The following is a 15722-nucleotide window of genomic DNA, read 5'->3' as shown; positions in this document are numbered from 1 at the left end:
GTTCTTTTATTCCGCCCCCCTCCCCACAACTTGAAAGGATTTGTGGAAGGTTTGTCACAGTCCCTTTTCAAGTCTTTGTATCCTTGCTTTGAAAATTTGAATCCGATGCACAGATTTTTGGTTTCTAAACAGTTAACCAGAAATACTCCTTCAGCCAGGAAGGGTCAGTTGCTTGTCTCACTGTAACTGGGCCAATAATTTTCCTTTTTACAACTACTCCATGGCAAGCTGCCAAACAGAAATCCAAGTTTGTCACAGTTCTGCTGACATTTTAATTTTTGCTTCTCAAATTCCCCTTCTCTCCATCTATTTTTTTGGCCAAGATAAGCTTACTAGATAACACAAACCAATCTTAACTCCTTGTTGTCTTAAATACAAGCAACAGGTCTTTAGCTCAAAAAGTAGCCATAAGGAATTTCTTCTCAACACCACCTCCAACATACCAGTGGATAGCATATATAGGAATCAGAGGGGATGACCAGCACTGGTGAGGGATTTGGAACTGGGAGCTGTCACTTACACCCAAAGCTACCCCCTTGTTCACAGCCAAGCATGCTGGTACTGTGATCCAATTAGCTCTCTTTCATTGAGCAGATTTGGATGGGAAACTTGAATGCTGCAAGAAACACTATAAAGTCAACACTTTCCAATTTCTAATTAATTTTAAGGGTGTGATTGGCAGTTTTGAAGCTCCAAGCTATGTTTACATAAAAAGCCTTCATCTCCAGAGATAAACGAGTTACCATCTGTAGAACCATACTGCTTTCAGACATCTCCAGCTGAACATCTAGAAACCAAGATGCAATTGTCACTTTAGAAAGATTTGGTCATTTATAGGCACTGCAATCTTCTGCACAGAACAGTACCAGTATCATCAGCTGAGGAAGTCTTCCAGCAAGGTAAGTGTGCTCTTACCTGCTTACACCCTTCCCACCTTCACCATCAAATGGCTAAGTTACTCCTCAGTCCCTGTTCTGCAAGATTACAGCTGCTACTTTTCATCCTAATTCACTTTGGATTTAAGATTTGTACAGTCGCTCACTGCAGGATTCTGCTGATGACTGTTCAGAGGCCAAGCAGCCAAAGATGAGATGCCTACACTCCCTCTGCATCCAAGGAAGAGGGACGTATTTTAGAAGGCTTTTCAAATGCAGCCGTCTTCACCTCTGACGACAGCCAGTAAGGGCCCAAGTGATTACCTTAGACAAGACTCTAAACCCTTCAGTAGGTACAGCTGATCAAGGTGACTCCTATGTCCCCACCTTGGTCTACTGGTGCCCACTATGAACTTTTGATCCCATCAGTCAAATCCAGCCAAAATCATATTTGAAAGAGGAAATGATTGCTCAGTGGTAACTAGGTTCCCCAAGGTTTGGTGAAGACAGGTTGAATAGAGACTCGAGATATGAGTATCTGAAAGCTCACTCTTAATTACTAACCCTGCCAGTTGACTTCTTCAAACTGATGTAATATTTTATATTGGACTTAAACAAGTCAGAAAGGGTACTTCTGTCCCTTTCTAAAAGGTAGTAGAAGTGAGGAGAAGACGCTGGACTACATACAAAGAGCTGCAGAGAGGAAGAAATCTGTCCCTGCTGTGCACAGTCCATTTATCCATCCAAACTATTTAATCTTTGGTACACCCAGCCTGCAGCAGGGAAGACAACATTGTACATGCTGATTCCAGCACATTTTTCCAAGCTTTCTGTGATAGAAAAGTTTTGTTTTGTTTTTGTTAAGGAAGCACACCAATAACATGAAAAGCAGAACTAGCTGCAAAGCAGAATCAATGCAGGTAACCCAAAAGGGATGAACATACGTATATCCTTCAGTGTATTACTGCTCTCTGAACACTTGTTAGAGATGGATCCTTGGGTGAGAGAAACTTACAGGTACAACCTACCATTGATACTTCACCTCCTTTTGTCTGAATTGGGTTTTCCAATGCCCTTTTTATAAAAGCTAAACAGAGAAGGAAGCATAGGAAATATCACTAAGCATAACCACAACTCTCCCAAACAGATTCAGTACTAAAGCTGAGCAAAGCATCCACACCTACTCCCATGTGAGCCAGTACTGGGGACTAAAACATAACTTCTCACTTCACAGACAGAGCTCAGTAAGAGCAGATAAAGTCTTACTTAAAAGCAACACTCCCAAGGCTTTCATTCTGATTAGGGTCACTACAAACACATGGATTTCCATACTTATGGGGGTGAGGGAATACGTTTTTATCAGATCTTTTTTTCCCCCCATTAGAAGCAAAGCAGAAAAGTTCTCCTGTTTGGTTTGTCTTTGAGTTCACCAGCGATGACGTACTAACAGCAGTGTTTTAAAGGCACCTTTTACCCTGTGACTCCAGAGTGCTTTCACTTCCCTTAATGAACTCAGCTTCATAGCAGCCTGACAGCTCCGTTTCACATGGGATCTAAGGGAAAGATGAAGTAATTTCTCTAAGCCATGCAGCAGTACTAAATTGACTCTGAATAGCCCAATGATTTATGCAATAGACCACTTGCTTTTGCACAGCATCCTGTCCCAGAGCACGCTGCCACTGATGAGGTAACACTTCTCAAACTCTCACTGCCTTCTCGGATACTATTGCATAGGAGTTTTGCAGTCCCAACCCCTCAAAATGCTAAGTCAACAGTGGCGTAGGACACTCCTTACCTCAGAGGCTCAGGACCTATGCTCTTGTTTATATTACTAATGTTTCCTGGTAATGCCCTCCTTCTTTCCCATTACCGTTGGGCAAACGAGTAGTATTTTCAGACTAGTCACAGAGAAAAGCAGATTGCCAAGCAAAAAAAAAAAAGAAAAAGTAATAAAGACATGGGGAAGAAAAAAAGTTAAAAAAAAAAACAGTCTTCTCAACACCTTCTGGATTAGGGGAACTTCAGATTGCTGCAATGTGATCATTGCTTGCACACGTACACAGGGCCCAGTTATATGCCAAGGTTCTTCCACTGAACGTGAGCATTATGGTGTACGTCAAAGACAACAACATGAAAAAAGAGAATATGCCAACTGCAAAAAAAAAATAAAATCCATGCAAAGACATATTAAAATTCAATTAAGCAATATAATACGAATCAAAATGCTAATATGAACCAAAAGGTCCACAGCAATACCAAATAAGGAACCACAACAAAGTTGTCTTTGCACAAGTGGCACAAAACCTGCAGGGTCAAGAGCATTATCTTGCTTTTGCTTACAGTAAAAGCTGAAAATCAATGCTTTGATGCCAATGGGCAGCTCTGCGATTCCCTGTGCCACCACTTTGAAGACAGAGCTCTCAAACACTAAGGCACCATTGTTCTGTTTTAGAGCAAAGTTTTGCTCCAAAATAGACCAAGCTGAAATTCTCTTGGCATATGTTACAGAAACAAGATGCTACAGGACTCTTGCATAGGAGGATTCATTTGTTTTGAATTCACCATCTTCTGCCAACACCGGATTGCACAAGATGAGGATAAGGGTGAGGAGACAAAAGGATTCACGGTCCTAAAGCCTCTCCACAGTGTACTTGAATCGGGGACCTGTTGTTTGCTGACCCTACATCAATGCCCTTGTTCCATTTTATTGCATTTTATCTTAATAAGAATTATCTCCACAAGAGAATCATGCTGGTGCAATGTGGAAGCACACTCTTTTGTATGATTAAATACAGCTTTTATAAGCTAACTTGCCCTACACAATTGTCATCTTAAATGACACTGGACAACTCCTGCACTTCTTGCAAGCTACGTTTCTTTAATCACTCAGCTCCTTGTTTCCAGCAGACTTCAATTTATAGGTCATATTTTTACTTCCCTTTGTAGAGAACAAGAATTTACACTTCCCTTTCTCTTATGCACAGTCATGCACTGTTTAATTAAGCTCTTTCAACCAGTGAGAACCATGTACCTATGTTTTCAGTAGTGTACTGGCTCCAGAATAACTGAAAAGACAGAAGGTAGAAAAACTTCATAAGCTCAATGTTTTTTCTAAATTGAAATGGAAAGAGAAAGCTATTCCCATAGTGATTTCTAAAGTTTTAAAGAAAAAGTGTAAAAGAAAGATGTTGGGCTGGCACCTATACACATTAATATTCTGGTACTTTCCTTTAGTTTCATACCCTACCCTGCTTTATATAGGAAATTTGTTCCCAATTAAACTGAAGTTTCCCAGACTAAACGAAGACTAGAAAAACTCTTTGGGCAGATGCCTTTCTGACATTGACTTCAATCTTTTCTATCTCCCATTTTCCAGACACATGCTCTGTTCACAACACTAACATTCCTCTTTCCCTTAATATTTCATATTTCAGTACTGATGCTAGACAAGGAGCCAAAAAGATAACCAGAGACAACCTTCCAGCTTCTCCTGAGCAGACACAGAGAGGAAGCTCTGTTTCATGACTCAGTACTTAACACAAAGAGGAGAAAAGTCAAATGAATGGTAAGAAGGGGAATCTCCACTAAAAAAAAAAAGAAAAAAAAGGGTTATGCTGTCAAGTATTAAGGAATTAAAAGATTTGTGTAGCCAATTAGTGGATCTGGGATAAGTAGCATTTAAACCCTGTTAATGATAAAATGAATCTGGAGAAAAATATGGTATTTCCCAACAAGCCCAATACAAGAGAAGCAATTTTGCAAATCTCAGGACTTCAAGCAGTTTGGAATTCTTTTTTATTTTTATTTTTATTTTTTTTTTAAGAGTTCTCACAGAGTACCTTTGAACAATTACAACTGAATGGATTTTGGTTGCAGCAAAGACATAGGATAAAGAAAGTCCATTTCAGGACATAATCTGCTGTCAGCTTCAGGACAGAGGACGCAGTTCACTGCTCTCAGTGCATGATGTTACAAACCTCAAAGTCATCTGAGTTTTTGGTACTGCAAAAGTACATGTTTTCATCACTGACTTGTCCAAGTGTAACTCCTGAAATCCTATGCACTCTGCAGTTATTCTGTAACTGTTTATAGTAAGAGAAGTATGGGATTGCATTTGAGGCAAGGCCTTTTCATTTATTTATTAATATTAGGCACAACTATTAACATTAATTAGCACAAGATCAAGGAGTTGACTGTTCATGTTATTATATTTCTAACTTCCTCTCTTGCTCTAGGTCACAACTGGCTTACCTCTACCACACACCACAGTCCCTGTGATTGGACTACTTTCAGAGCAGCAGACACCACACTTACTGTGTTTAGAAGTGGAGTTTACTTATTTACTATGCTGTTTCCACTCTCAACGATTAAGTTTAATAATCCCCACACACCTCCACTCACTGAGACAGTGGCTCAGTACCAACAGAACCCACCACAGACACTAAGCAGAAGCACTCCCTAAGACACCACATGCTCCACTCACTGCTGATTCTCCTGTTTTCTTGTTTTTCTTGCAGCCAGTGGATCACATCCTTACCTTCACTCCTCATCCTTTCCCATCTCAGCCACACATGGCCTTTTTAACAAAGAAAAAAACAACACCAACAACAATTTCTGGAGCTTATCTATAATAAAGTCAGCTTTGGCACTTGGAGCGAGGCTGGTAAGGTCCACATGATCATACAAAAAGCAAAGCTCAATTTCTACCAATACCAACAAATTTTAGACCTGCACTGAGCATGATTCAGCACAACCTCATCAGCACCAAACCCTGCAGGCCTCTCCAGGTTTGCCCACTTGAGCCTTCTCATCAGCAGCCTCGATTTCCAGCCTTTTATCTGCTCATGATTTTGCTTTAAGATGAAAAAGCAGACACACAAAGCATACACTGTGTTTTCAAACAATTACAACTGTCGAGAGGAAGGCTCTGAAAGTCCATTGGTAATGAGAAGAGAACAGCTCTGGTCCTTTTGCTATTCATAGTTCTTGTCTGTTGTAGCTGCTGCTGGACTGAAGAACATGTGCAGCTGTGGCTATGAAGAAGCAGCACTTTGCCATCGCTTCACATGGCTGACATGCAACCCCAGACAAAAAACAGTGTCAGCCGAGAGCGTACACTTGCAATGTTATTAATAGCAGGGAAGTGATGCAGTCACTATGTGCTTTCTAGCATAAGCTTATAAGGCAGAAAGTTCTTACCTGCCTGGCCACCCTCCGAGCTTCCCAGTAAGGTTTAGAATCTTCTACAGCTTTCCCAATCTTCTTTAACAGTTCATCCAATTTTACCGTTGCTTCAACCAGCACAGAGCGGAACTTCTGGCGTGCATCCTTCAAAATGTTGCAAAGGGGGAAAAAGGGAAGAAAAAAGAACAAAGATTAGAGCTTTAAAATTTAATTTCTGGTTTCCTACCTTCAGGTCGCTCTTCAGACCCTCACACAAGCCAACACATTCAAAACAGTTTTGACATTTGGAGTAAGAAGAATTACTCAGTAGAGGTAACAACAAGAACACAGTACTGGAACAACAAGAACCACAGCTGGGATCCTGGACAGCAAATGTTTGTCTTGCAGAGGCAGCTTTATACAAAGCTTGCAATAGCCTATGCCACTTGCTGCCACAGGATTTCTCAGAGAGGAAGATCTAGGAGAATATTCAGGGGGAGGCAAACGGCAACGTAACCACTTCTGAGAAACAGCTAGGTGGCAAACATCTCATCTGCTCCACTGCCTTATTGTTCACAGTGGTTCAGGAGCACACGTAGAGTTACAAAAATTCAAGTTTGTCCTCTGTAATGCTATAACGCAATGGAAAGCACAGCAATGATAATAGGGTAGAAAAGCCCCAGGCTGCAGCAAGTGAGGATTTGCTCAAATACAGCAGCCGTGGACACAGAAACACAGGGAAAAATCTGCTTACCCTTGTAAAGCCTCAAGTAGGCAGGGATCTCCAGTAAGATACCCTCACCTCTACTGCCAACCCTTAAATGAGGTCTGGGAAGGGGTGGATCCTGGCTCCACACCTTCTGGTCACACAGCTATGTATGTATTGCATACACCTGAGCTCCCCTGGGCTGGTCCTGCCTTCCCACCAGGTGCTCAGTCACTGGTTCAAGCCATGACTTCGCATTTCCATTGACTCCTCCAGCTTTCCAAAGGACTCTTGCCAGAAGGCTCCTTGGTCTTGCTTCACCAATTTTGATAGCTGGATATTTACTAGAGATTTTCGACACAAAGTCTAGCATCCTACTCACTGCATGTGCCTCTCCTTTCACTAACCAAGCTGGGCCTAATCCCACAGCAAGCTGGCACTCAAACAGGACCGGCATCTCCTACACTTCAGCACACGTCCCACCACAATAAGCATCATCAGTAGAGGCACCATTTCATAGTGCAGCTGAGGACAGACAGGATTTGCTTTCTGTAGGAGGAAGAATCAGACACTTCCCACATGGCAGTGGTATATTTTCAAGTCAGCTCCTCTTTCCGTTTTGTAAACACTTCAAGAGAGACAAAAAACTTTCAGGTCATTGAAGAAAGATCATCCAACATTAAAACCTGTTTTTTCAGACAAGGTTTGTACCTCCTGATATAGGCTTAACTTTCCATTTGATCGTTATTTGTTTATTTAAGAACCATAAATTCCAACTTCTTCCATGTGAGAAGAGTTGCCCTCTATGTGATTAGCTGTAGAGGTTACATTTTCTTTTCTGCTCCACCGAAGCTTCCACACCATTAAGCAGAGCAATCCTGATTTCAATCTCAGTATCCAACTCAGACTGTAAATCAATGGCACTGTTGCAGAGAGATGCAAATATAGGCTGAGACCTGGCCCAGGGTTTAAAGAGACTGAGAGGAAGGGCCATATGAGCTACTGACAAACCTTGTAATTCTAATTAGAGACCAGGATTTAGGGAGACTGCTTGAGGGACATGGTGATAAATCAGGAAACAGCTGGCTTGAAGATGTACTCTAATTCAGGAGATTTTCATCAGTACTGCTGAGGATTTCTAGAATGCACAACTGTTTATTCATTGAAAGAATTAATATACTTTGGAGCCTACGACTACGCTCACAGAAGTGGAAAAACCTGCACCAGCATATCAGTTTCACAAAAAAGGAAACATACTTCAGTAAAAGCTGATTTGGTTCCTTTTCAAGGTTATTTAAAACCTTAAACAGTATCAGTAGTATATTTTCCAGTGCAAAAAAGCTTTCTTTTTTAGGGTGCTCCAATCTATTCTAAGAAAATACTTATATGAGTAGCAGAGCCAAAACAGAGATTTATTATGGTAAAAACTTGAATCCAGTCAGTAATCCAAGGATGAAGTGATGAAGTGAAAGGATGAAGCGTATCATTTGAACAATATGAACCGAGTCAATGGATTCCTCAGTGAGAAGAGGTTGAGTGCTTCCAATTAAAGTACTGGGCAATACATGGTTTGCTGTTTCAAATGAATTTTGCAAGAAACCATGAGACAGCAAGCATGATGATTATATTGTGAGAAAAGCACTAAGTACTGCAGTACATTGAACAAAAAGTCATTTTCCTATAAATGAAACAATAAAATAAAAAAAATCATTTCTAAATGAGTGCACCTGAAGGTTTGGTTTTCAACTTGTGCAAGCTGTGTATCTGGATAGCAGGTGTGGAAAACGAATAAAGGAAAAACAAACACAAATGTATCAAGTTAAAAAAAAATAAGCAGCCCCTATGCAGCACATCATCAAAAAATTCAGTTCCCACGTCGGTAAGATAAGCACTTGGAACAAAGAAATCTGACAACAGCAATTTTGTATTATCACTAGCAAATCTGTGCTTAGGGACTTACCCCAAATACACTTCTGTAACTATTACATATATGCTTATCCAAGAGGAAAAGAGCAAAACCAAACCAAAAAATGCCAAGGACAGTGCAGCTTCTGGATCCACGAACCTCCCACCACTATACAAATTACTATACTGTAACTCATCCTCTAAGTGGCACCTGAGGCACCCAGGACTTGTAAACCTTTAAGCACTCCTGCACCAGGCACCCTGCTTTTATCGTCCTGAAGCTCTAGCTACGCTATCAAGAGCAAATGGGTGCCATGTTACACACCCACACCGCCACATGAGCCCCTCACATCTCAGTGCATTCACCCTTGCCAGCCTACCTAGTCCCCACCAGTTCAACTCTCATGGTCTTGATAACTGCAGGCTCCCGCTGGGGACCATGGCTCCATCTCCTACGAGCAAGGCACAGCTCCCCTGAAACACATGACTACACACAGTATGCTGTCAGGACATCTGTAGATGTCAGCAGCCCCAGGACAGCAGAAAACTTCCCTGGCAGGCACCCCAGAGAAGTTTAAATAAGAAATACAGCCATAGCAGCTGGTTTTACTCTTCATGCAAAGGGTCATAAGAACCCCAGACAGAGAAGCTGTGGTGCCCCATCCCTGGAGGCACTCAAGGCCAGGTTGGACGGGGCACTGGGCAGCCTGATCGTGTGGGTGGCAGCCCTGCCCACAGCAGTGGATTGGCAATGCATGGGCTTTAAGGTCCCTTCCAACCTAAGCCATTCCGTGATTCTATAAACACTCACTTCAAAAATGTAAAAGCTTACCACCAGCATAGTGATGCGGTTTCCCCACGGTTCCAAGCACTGGTGGAACCTTCCAGCCATGCTAGGCAGACACCACCCCATCCTCATGCTGCTCATCAACTCCCGCAGGGTGATGAACACCCTGTGAGTGTTACTGCTGAACTGCCAGACTCGCTATGCTCAGACCTTCGCCCAGCACCACAGATATTGGAGAAAGAAAAAGACGACAACTCCTGCAATTCCCTGCTGTTAGCAGCACCAAGACGGCACAGCGTATGTTGTGCAGCTTTCTAGCACAATCCTCAGCTTCCAGCTTCTGTACTTCAGTTCCTTGACAGGGATGGCTTCCCAGCACAAAGGCTAGCTGGCACAGGAAGCAAGAGCACAGCTTAGGTACAAATCTTGCGAATCAGAAATGGTGAATCAACCACCATTTCTGGGCATTCTTGGAAAAAAAAAAAAACAACAAAGAATCATGGGTTTGTTTTTCTCACCATTGTATGGGATACAAACCATGTAAAGTGTAACCAAAGCAATACAGCTGACAAAAGGCATCTCAAACACCAAGCAATATTTCAAAAGCCCATTTTACTCCTCTTTTTTCTCAGAATCTTCTGTGGTCACTTTTACAAAAAACATGGCACCAACTTAGCACATAGGCAGTATTAAAAGCAACTGGCAAACTAATGCTTCCAACAATTTTTCCTTCATAGTTGTTTCCATGAGACAAAGAGAAACCTTTCCAAAGCTGGCACAAGCTGATTAAGACACTTTACCCTCCACACCTGTTGCAAAATGCAAAAAAAGCAGTCCTCAAACCTTCCATTAAAGTTACAGCCTTCCTAACTGGACTCTCACTCCACAGATGGTTGCCACGCACACTCCAGTGGGTGCAGCACTCGGTGCATCAGGTTAAGAGCAGCAAATTACTTTTCAGCATCTTCTTCTAGGTCTGTTGAAGCTCCCTTTCTATCAGCTTTCCTCCTGGAAATCCTTAGCACTTTTCTCTCACATGATTGATTTTCCAAGCCAGGCTTTAGGGGGCATGCCAAATCCCTACACCCATAAATGCTTTTGTTGCAAAATGTGGAAAGACATGAAGTTTTGCACTTAACCTGCACCTGCTGGAGAATACAGCACGCTCATTTTTCCTTTCTGATGAGCATCACTGACGATTAGAAGCCAGATGACAGACAAATCACTTTTTCAGCCCATCAAAAGAAGCATGTCTTCTCAAACAATTTTCTTCTTAAAATGAACCTAGCACATCGACTGTGTGTGAAGCATCTCAGTACCAAGCACATCTTTATTTGATTTACAAAGGCTGCCCTATGCCCATCCTGACAATTTGGTGTGCAGAACCTCTGACAACCCATTAAACCAGCCTGGAGGTGCATGGGCAATGAAGATTCTCCAGAGACAAGCTTCCTGCTTCCAGGAGGGAGGCAGCATTCCTCCCTGCTTTCCTCTGTTACAGTTACAGTGGGGTCAGGACCAGCAATGTGCCGGGGTGGGAGCAGGTATGCTGTCCCACTACACATACAGCAAATGCAGGCAGGCAGGCAGGCATTTACTCCTACCACTAGGAGTAAAGGAAGAAGCCCTTCCTTACTCATCCACAGACAAAAGCAGAAGGCAAAATAACTACTGTAACACCAATCCCCATGTAGAAACCATTTCCTACGGAAACAAGCAGATAATACAGACAGGGAACGAGCTCTTAATGCTGGACAAATCCATCACACATGTACATCCTGCTCCCAAAGACAGCAGGAAGAAGGGCTGCTGAGCTGCTCCTCCTTCTGCTGAACACTCTTTGCCGGGATGCTGGAAAACACTGCACAGGGTGGCTGATGGCCCTGATAAATTTCCCCAGCCCACTCAGGCATGCACAGAATGAGATTCCTGATACTGACAGGCCATTTTTCTAAAACCTGGGGGTGGATCTTTAAAAAAAAAAACAAAAAGCAATAAAATTCTTTCATGGGACACGGTCAAAATATGAAGCTTCAGCCCCATAAACCAAGTATATTAAGGGGAAGGTGGAAGGGACAGCCCTTCCCCTTCTGCAAGGGGTTCCCATGCTGACCGGGCTCACAAGCGAGAGCACCACGGCAGACACAGCCCTTTCCTGTGACTCTGTTCAACACCAACCCAGAGTAACCTTTAGGACAAATGCAGGACTAAAAGCAGCACGAAGCCTTGCAGATTGGGACTAGAGGATCTAGACGACATACAAGAAGGAACCTAAACAAGTCCCACTTAAACAAGCATGGCTGAAAGCAGCACTGCTTAGCTCTACTTTTTGTGTGCAATCATTGTCCCTTAACAAACACTAGCAGGCTTGAAGCTCCAACAACACAAAAGCTTTAACGAAAACCACATTGGGATTGCTGGGATTCCACTGGTAATTTTAATGGTATGTGCTGCACTTTTCCCCCTTGCAATGCTGCCAGAGGTTGCCTCGATGGATCTGCTGCGGCTGAATTGCACTTCTAGGAGCTGGTCAACAGTATGTAGGGATTAGATGGATGGGCACATCGTGCACATTTGGTAAGTGCATTTCCAGCTCCTGATGGGAGTTCCCATGCAGATGTATTTCCAGTAAACAGGAAAAATTCTGAAATAGCAAGGTACTACTCTCACTTGCATTTGGTCAAAACCTGCTTCTATCTCCACTGCAAGATGTTTCTGACACCTCTTCAGAGAGGCTTCCAACACAAGCAGGGACACAGGGAAAGACAAGTGTTCAATCCTCTGGAGGGCCTTTATCATCCCTTTGTTGTGTCAGTAACGCTCAGTGCTGCACTTAGTAAGAGTGGCTTGACGGGTTTCAAATGAAGCCAATCAAAGACTCATTAACAGGCAATACATTAAGAGAACACAACCACCAGCCACTCAGTGCCCTTTATCAGCTCTGCAGGTCCTGGACAGGCTGTGAGCACACTAAGGTCAGGATATTCCTTCAGGTTTTACTGGGATAGGCCAAAAGAGCAAAAATGAGTGCTCATACCTAAAAGAATAGATTTAGCCAACTTCAACATTTCTCCATGAGTTATGCCACGCATATAAAATCACACCTCTCATGGGGTGGTTTGGGTGCAGGTTTTGGTTTTTCTTTTTAATTTTTATTTGTTTTAAGAAGGTAGGCTGATCAACTTTAAACAAGATCTTTCATTTTGTCACCTCTGTGAGCAGCCAACTTCAATATCTTTGATATCATTAAAACGCTGACATGCCTGTCGCTGCACTGGGAGAGTGCAATGTCACAATCTTAGAAGCATTTACTGATGTTAGCCCCAGAACATTTCTATTGGGTAAACATGACCATTTTGCAGATGCAGACCTGAGGCACAGTGAGAACGAAAGCATGGGATTTACAAACACATCACGCCTACAGCATTTTTCCTGTTACTGGGATCTGGAAAGAGCCGGCACGCACAGCAATCCAGCTGGAGAGGCTGTGCAAAGCTGCAGGAAGTCCAAAGCAGACTCAGAATTTAGATGCCACAAGGTTACTTTTCCTGCTTATTAGAGAGCACTTAAAGTCACGAAAACATGAGGGTTTTTTTCCCTGAACTTCCTTCAAAGAAATGTACCTTCCCTTCAAACCCTCCATTTGCTTTTTCAGATCATCCAAGAAATATTCAACAGTGGGAACGAAGGGACCACAAAGCAATACCATGAGATGTTCTGTATCAGCTTCCTCTAATGTAAATAGCCTAATGATACTGTGTTCCCATTAACGTCAACTATTATAAAGTCAACGACTACATTAGTCGCTCTGTATTTTCAATAACGGAAGAACAGGATAAATATAACTCCATTGTTTGGAAGGAAAAAAAAAGCACATAATCTAATGAACCATCTTGCAATAGCAGCAACAACACAAACAAGAAATGGGCAACACGAGAGGCTGCAGCTATGACCAGTCAAAACTTCAAAGGCAAATTCAGCATGGCTCTCCCAAAAGCCCATGTTCTTCAGTAGCATTCAAGGATTTTAGAACTGGGACCACTGTTTCAAAGTCTCAGCTCCTCCTTCCCAACTGTGGATTTCTCCTGTAAGAGAGCTCTGCCAAGGAGCCTTTTCTGTCTGCAATGTAAGAGCAAGGACTTATATTTTGCAAAAAAAAAAAAAATAAAACCAGAAATAACATTCCTCTAGAAATGTTTTAAATCCATTTAAATTGCATCTACCAACAGCTACATATATATATATAGTAGTATATGTGTATATATATATTACTGCTCCTGAGGGGAGTTGGAATGCATTTAATTAGTACTGTTGCACCTAAACAGATCGACTAGCATACTGCTTTTTTAAGCTCGGTCTTAAAATTCAAATGAAGCCAGTGACACAGAGTGCTTTTCACAGCTGAAATACAGTTTAATTTTGCATAACAAATAGTTCTCAGTTCCACCAAACTTATTTGCCAATAAATTCATGATCTACGTGCCAGAAACAAAAAAAGAGAGTAAAGAGAAGAAAACTGCCACACAACAAGCTCAGGGATTGCTGCATCTTGTCCAGCTGAACAGAACAGCTGAATATAGTATTCAAAATACTGCAATGTTATCAAAACTATTTAGGATCTAAAGTAGAACATTGTGCCAGCTTTCGTCTAACAATATTTTCACCCCACACTTCCACAGGTTTTGCAGATGACAAAAGAAACTTAGATGCACAAGTGGGCCAATTAATTCTGAGTCAGTATTAGATCCATGGTGCCGAGCCTTCCAGAAGAATGGCTGAAAAGCTGAAACCCAAATCAACCACTCCAGAACATACTACTGTTGTTTTAAACAACCTAGAAAATCCTTTTTTTCCCCCCTGAGCAGGAAGTTTTTTCTTTCAGTTCTTCAACTTTCCATCCTTACTTTCTGAGTAAGGGAAATAATGGCAAAAACAAAATGACCAGCTTAAAAAATTAAATACAAACGAGAAAATCTTAGTAGGCATTTTTATACCAAAAATCTTTTAATCAAACAAACTTTTATTGCCGATAATCACATGAATCCAAACCCAAGGGAGGAACTTGAGAGAACAGAACTTGTCTTAGTTTACTTCAAAAACTTAAAAATAGGGTTTTGGCAGGGGGGGAGGCTAGTGTTCCACTTAGGGCTTTCACACCGTCAGCATCACACACACTTTTCAAAATTATCATCAGTTCCTTGCTGCCAAATAACCATTTGAGATAACCGTTCAGGAGGAAACCTGCTCAAAAACCTCTTTCTGTTGCTAACAAAAGCCAACACGCACAGAAGGAAAACACAAGGACGAATTCCCTACCTCCAGTTCCGTCTCCCTCCGATTGATTACATCAGTAGATTGATTGAGCTTTTCCAGCTCCCCCTGAAAAGAAAGAAAGAAAATGTTGAATGTGTTTGAAGAAATCTAGGGAAAATGTTTCTGAGAACGGTCATTTAGCATCCCCAAAGAAAGCTCACAAGAGCCATGGCTAACATATTTAATGAAAACAGGAAAACCTGAGACACTTCGAACAACTTTGCCACTGGTCCTCCATTCCGCATCCTACAAGAAAAATAATCAAGCAACTCTACCACTTTATTCCAAGGCAGTACATTTCCTGTTCTGGCCTATTCCTCGCAATCAAAAATAAACGTCAAGAGCAATAATTTCTGTCCTGTTCGTCAAGGTAACCAGCATCTGCTACTTTGCACAGACACCCCCAAATATATTAGCATCACATTGGTCCGATCACAGGAGATAGAAGAAATATACGGAAAGCATTCTGCTCTAGATTTTGGCAAGCCTCTCTATAACACAACCAGTCAGTGGGACAGATGACGATGTTTATTAAGCCTGCCTTCGAGCCAACACTCTGATCTCTAACAGCAAAAGCAAAGGTATCAAATCGTCTGAATAAACACGCACTGGTTGTAAAACTAGAGGAGCCCCCCCCACACTCCGCAGGCTCCTCACGGCCAGCGGCGACGAACCGCGGAGCCGGACCCAAAAATACCCGCCATACTCGCGGCAGGCAGCAGGTCGCGGCTTGCTTCGGGGGAGAAAAAAATTAATCTATAAAAACGCGACAGAATAAAAAACCTCCCGAACGGCACTGACACAGGGGAAACGCCAGCTGCCATTACAGCTTCTCCTAAACAAAAATTAAAACAACACGCCATCTCCTCCCACACCCCGTTCCCATCCCCGCGTTTCGGGGTGCCGGCCCCGCTCCGCAGCCAAGGTCACGGCCGACGGCAGTCGGGCAGGGGGCCACACCCCGACAAAGAGC

General features: G+C 42.4%; 2 protein-coding genes across 5 annotated transcripts in view; both read right to left on the bottom strand.

The window, feature by feature from the left end:
- Positions 1-15184, bottom strand: part of SH3BP5 (SH3 domain binding protein 5) — a 40871-nt gene extending 25687 nt beyond the window's left edge. Inside the window, exons 1-3 of the mRNA XM_031553954.1 lie at positions 14950-15184; positions 14753-14815; positions 6075-6203 (exon numbers count right to left, since the gene is read on the bottom strand). Coding sequence (XP_031409814.1) covers positions 6075-6203; positions 14753-14815; positions 14950-14994 — 237 coding nt within the window. The 5' untranslated portion in view covers positions 14995-15184. The remainder of the gene's footprint in view (positions 1-6074; positions 6204-14752; positions 14816-14949) is intronic.
- Positions 6146-15722, bottom strand: part of METTL6 (methyltransferase like 6) — a 42929-nt gene continuing 33352 nt past the window's right edge. For 3 of the 4 annotated variants that reach the window (XM_031553955.1, XM_031553957.1, XM_031553956.1), the window contains one exon: positions 14752-14815. In XM_031553955.1, coding sequence (XP_031409815.1) covers positions 14784-14815 — 32 coding nt within the window. In that variant the 3' untranslated portion in view covers positions 14752-14783. Of the gene's footprint in view, positions 6204-14751; positions 14816-15722 lie in introns of those variants that run through there. The other variant, XM_031553958.1, reaches the window with a different exon arrangement.

The sequence above is a fragment of the Meleagris gallopavo genome, chromosome 6, assembly GCF_000146605.3.
Source record: "Meleagris gallopavo isolate NT-WF06-2002-E0010 breed Aviagen turkey brand Nicholas breeding stock chromosome 6, Turkey_5.1, whole genome shotgun sequence".
In the NCBI taxonomy this organism is placed as follows: Eukaryota; Metazoa; Chordata; class Aves; order Galliformes; family Phasianidae; genus Meleagris; species Meleagris gallopavo.
This window is presented reverse-complemented; position numbering and strand designations above follow the sequence as displayed.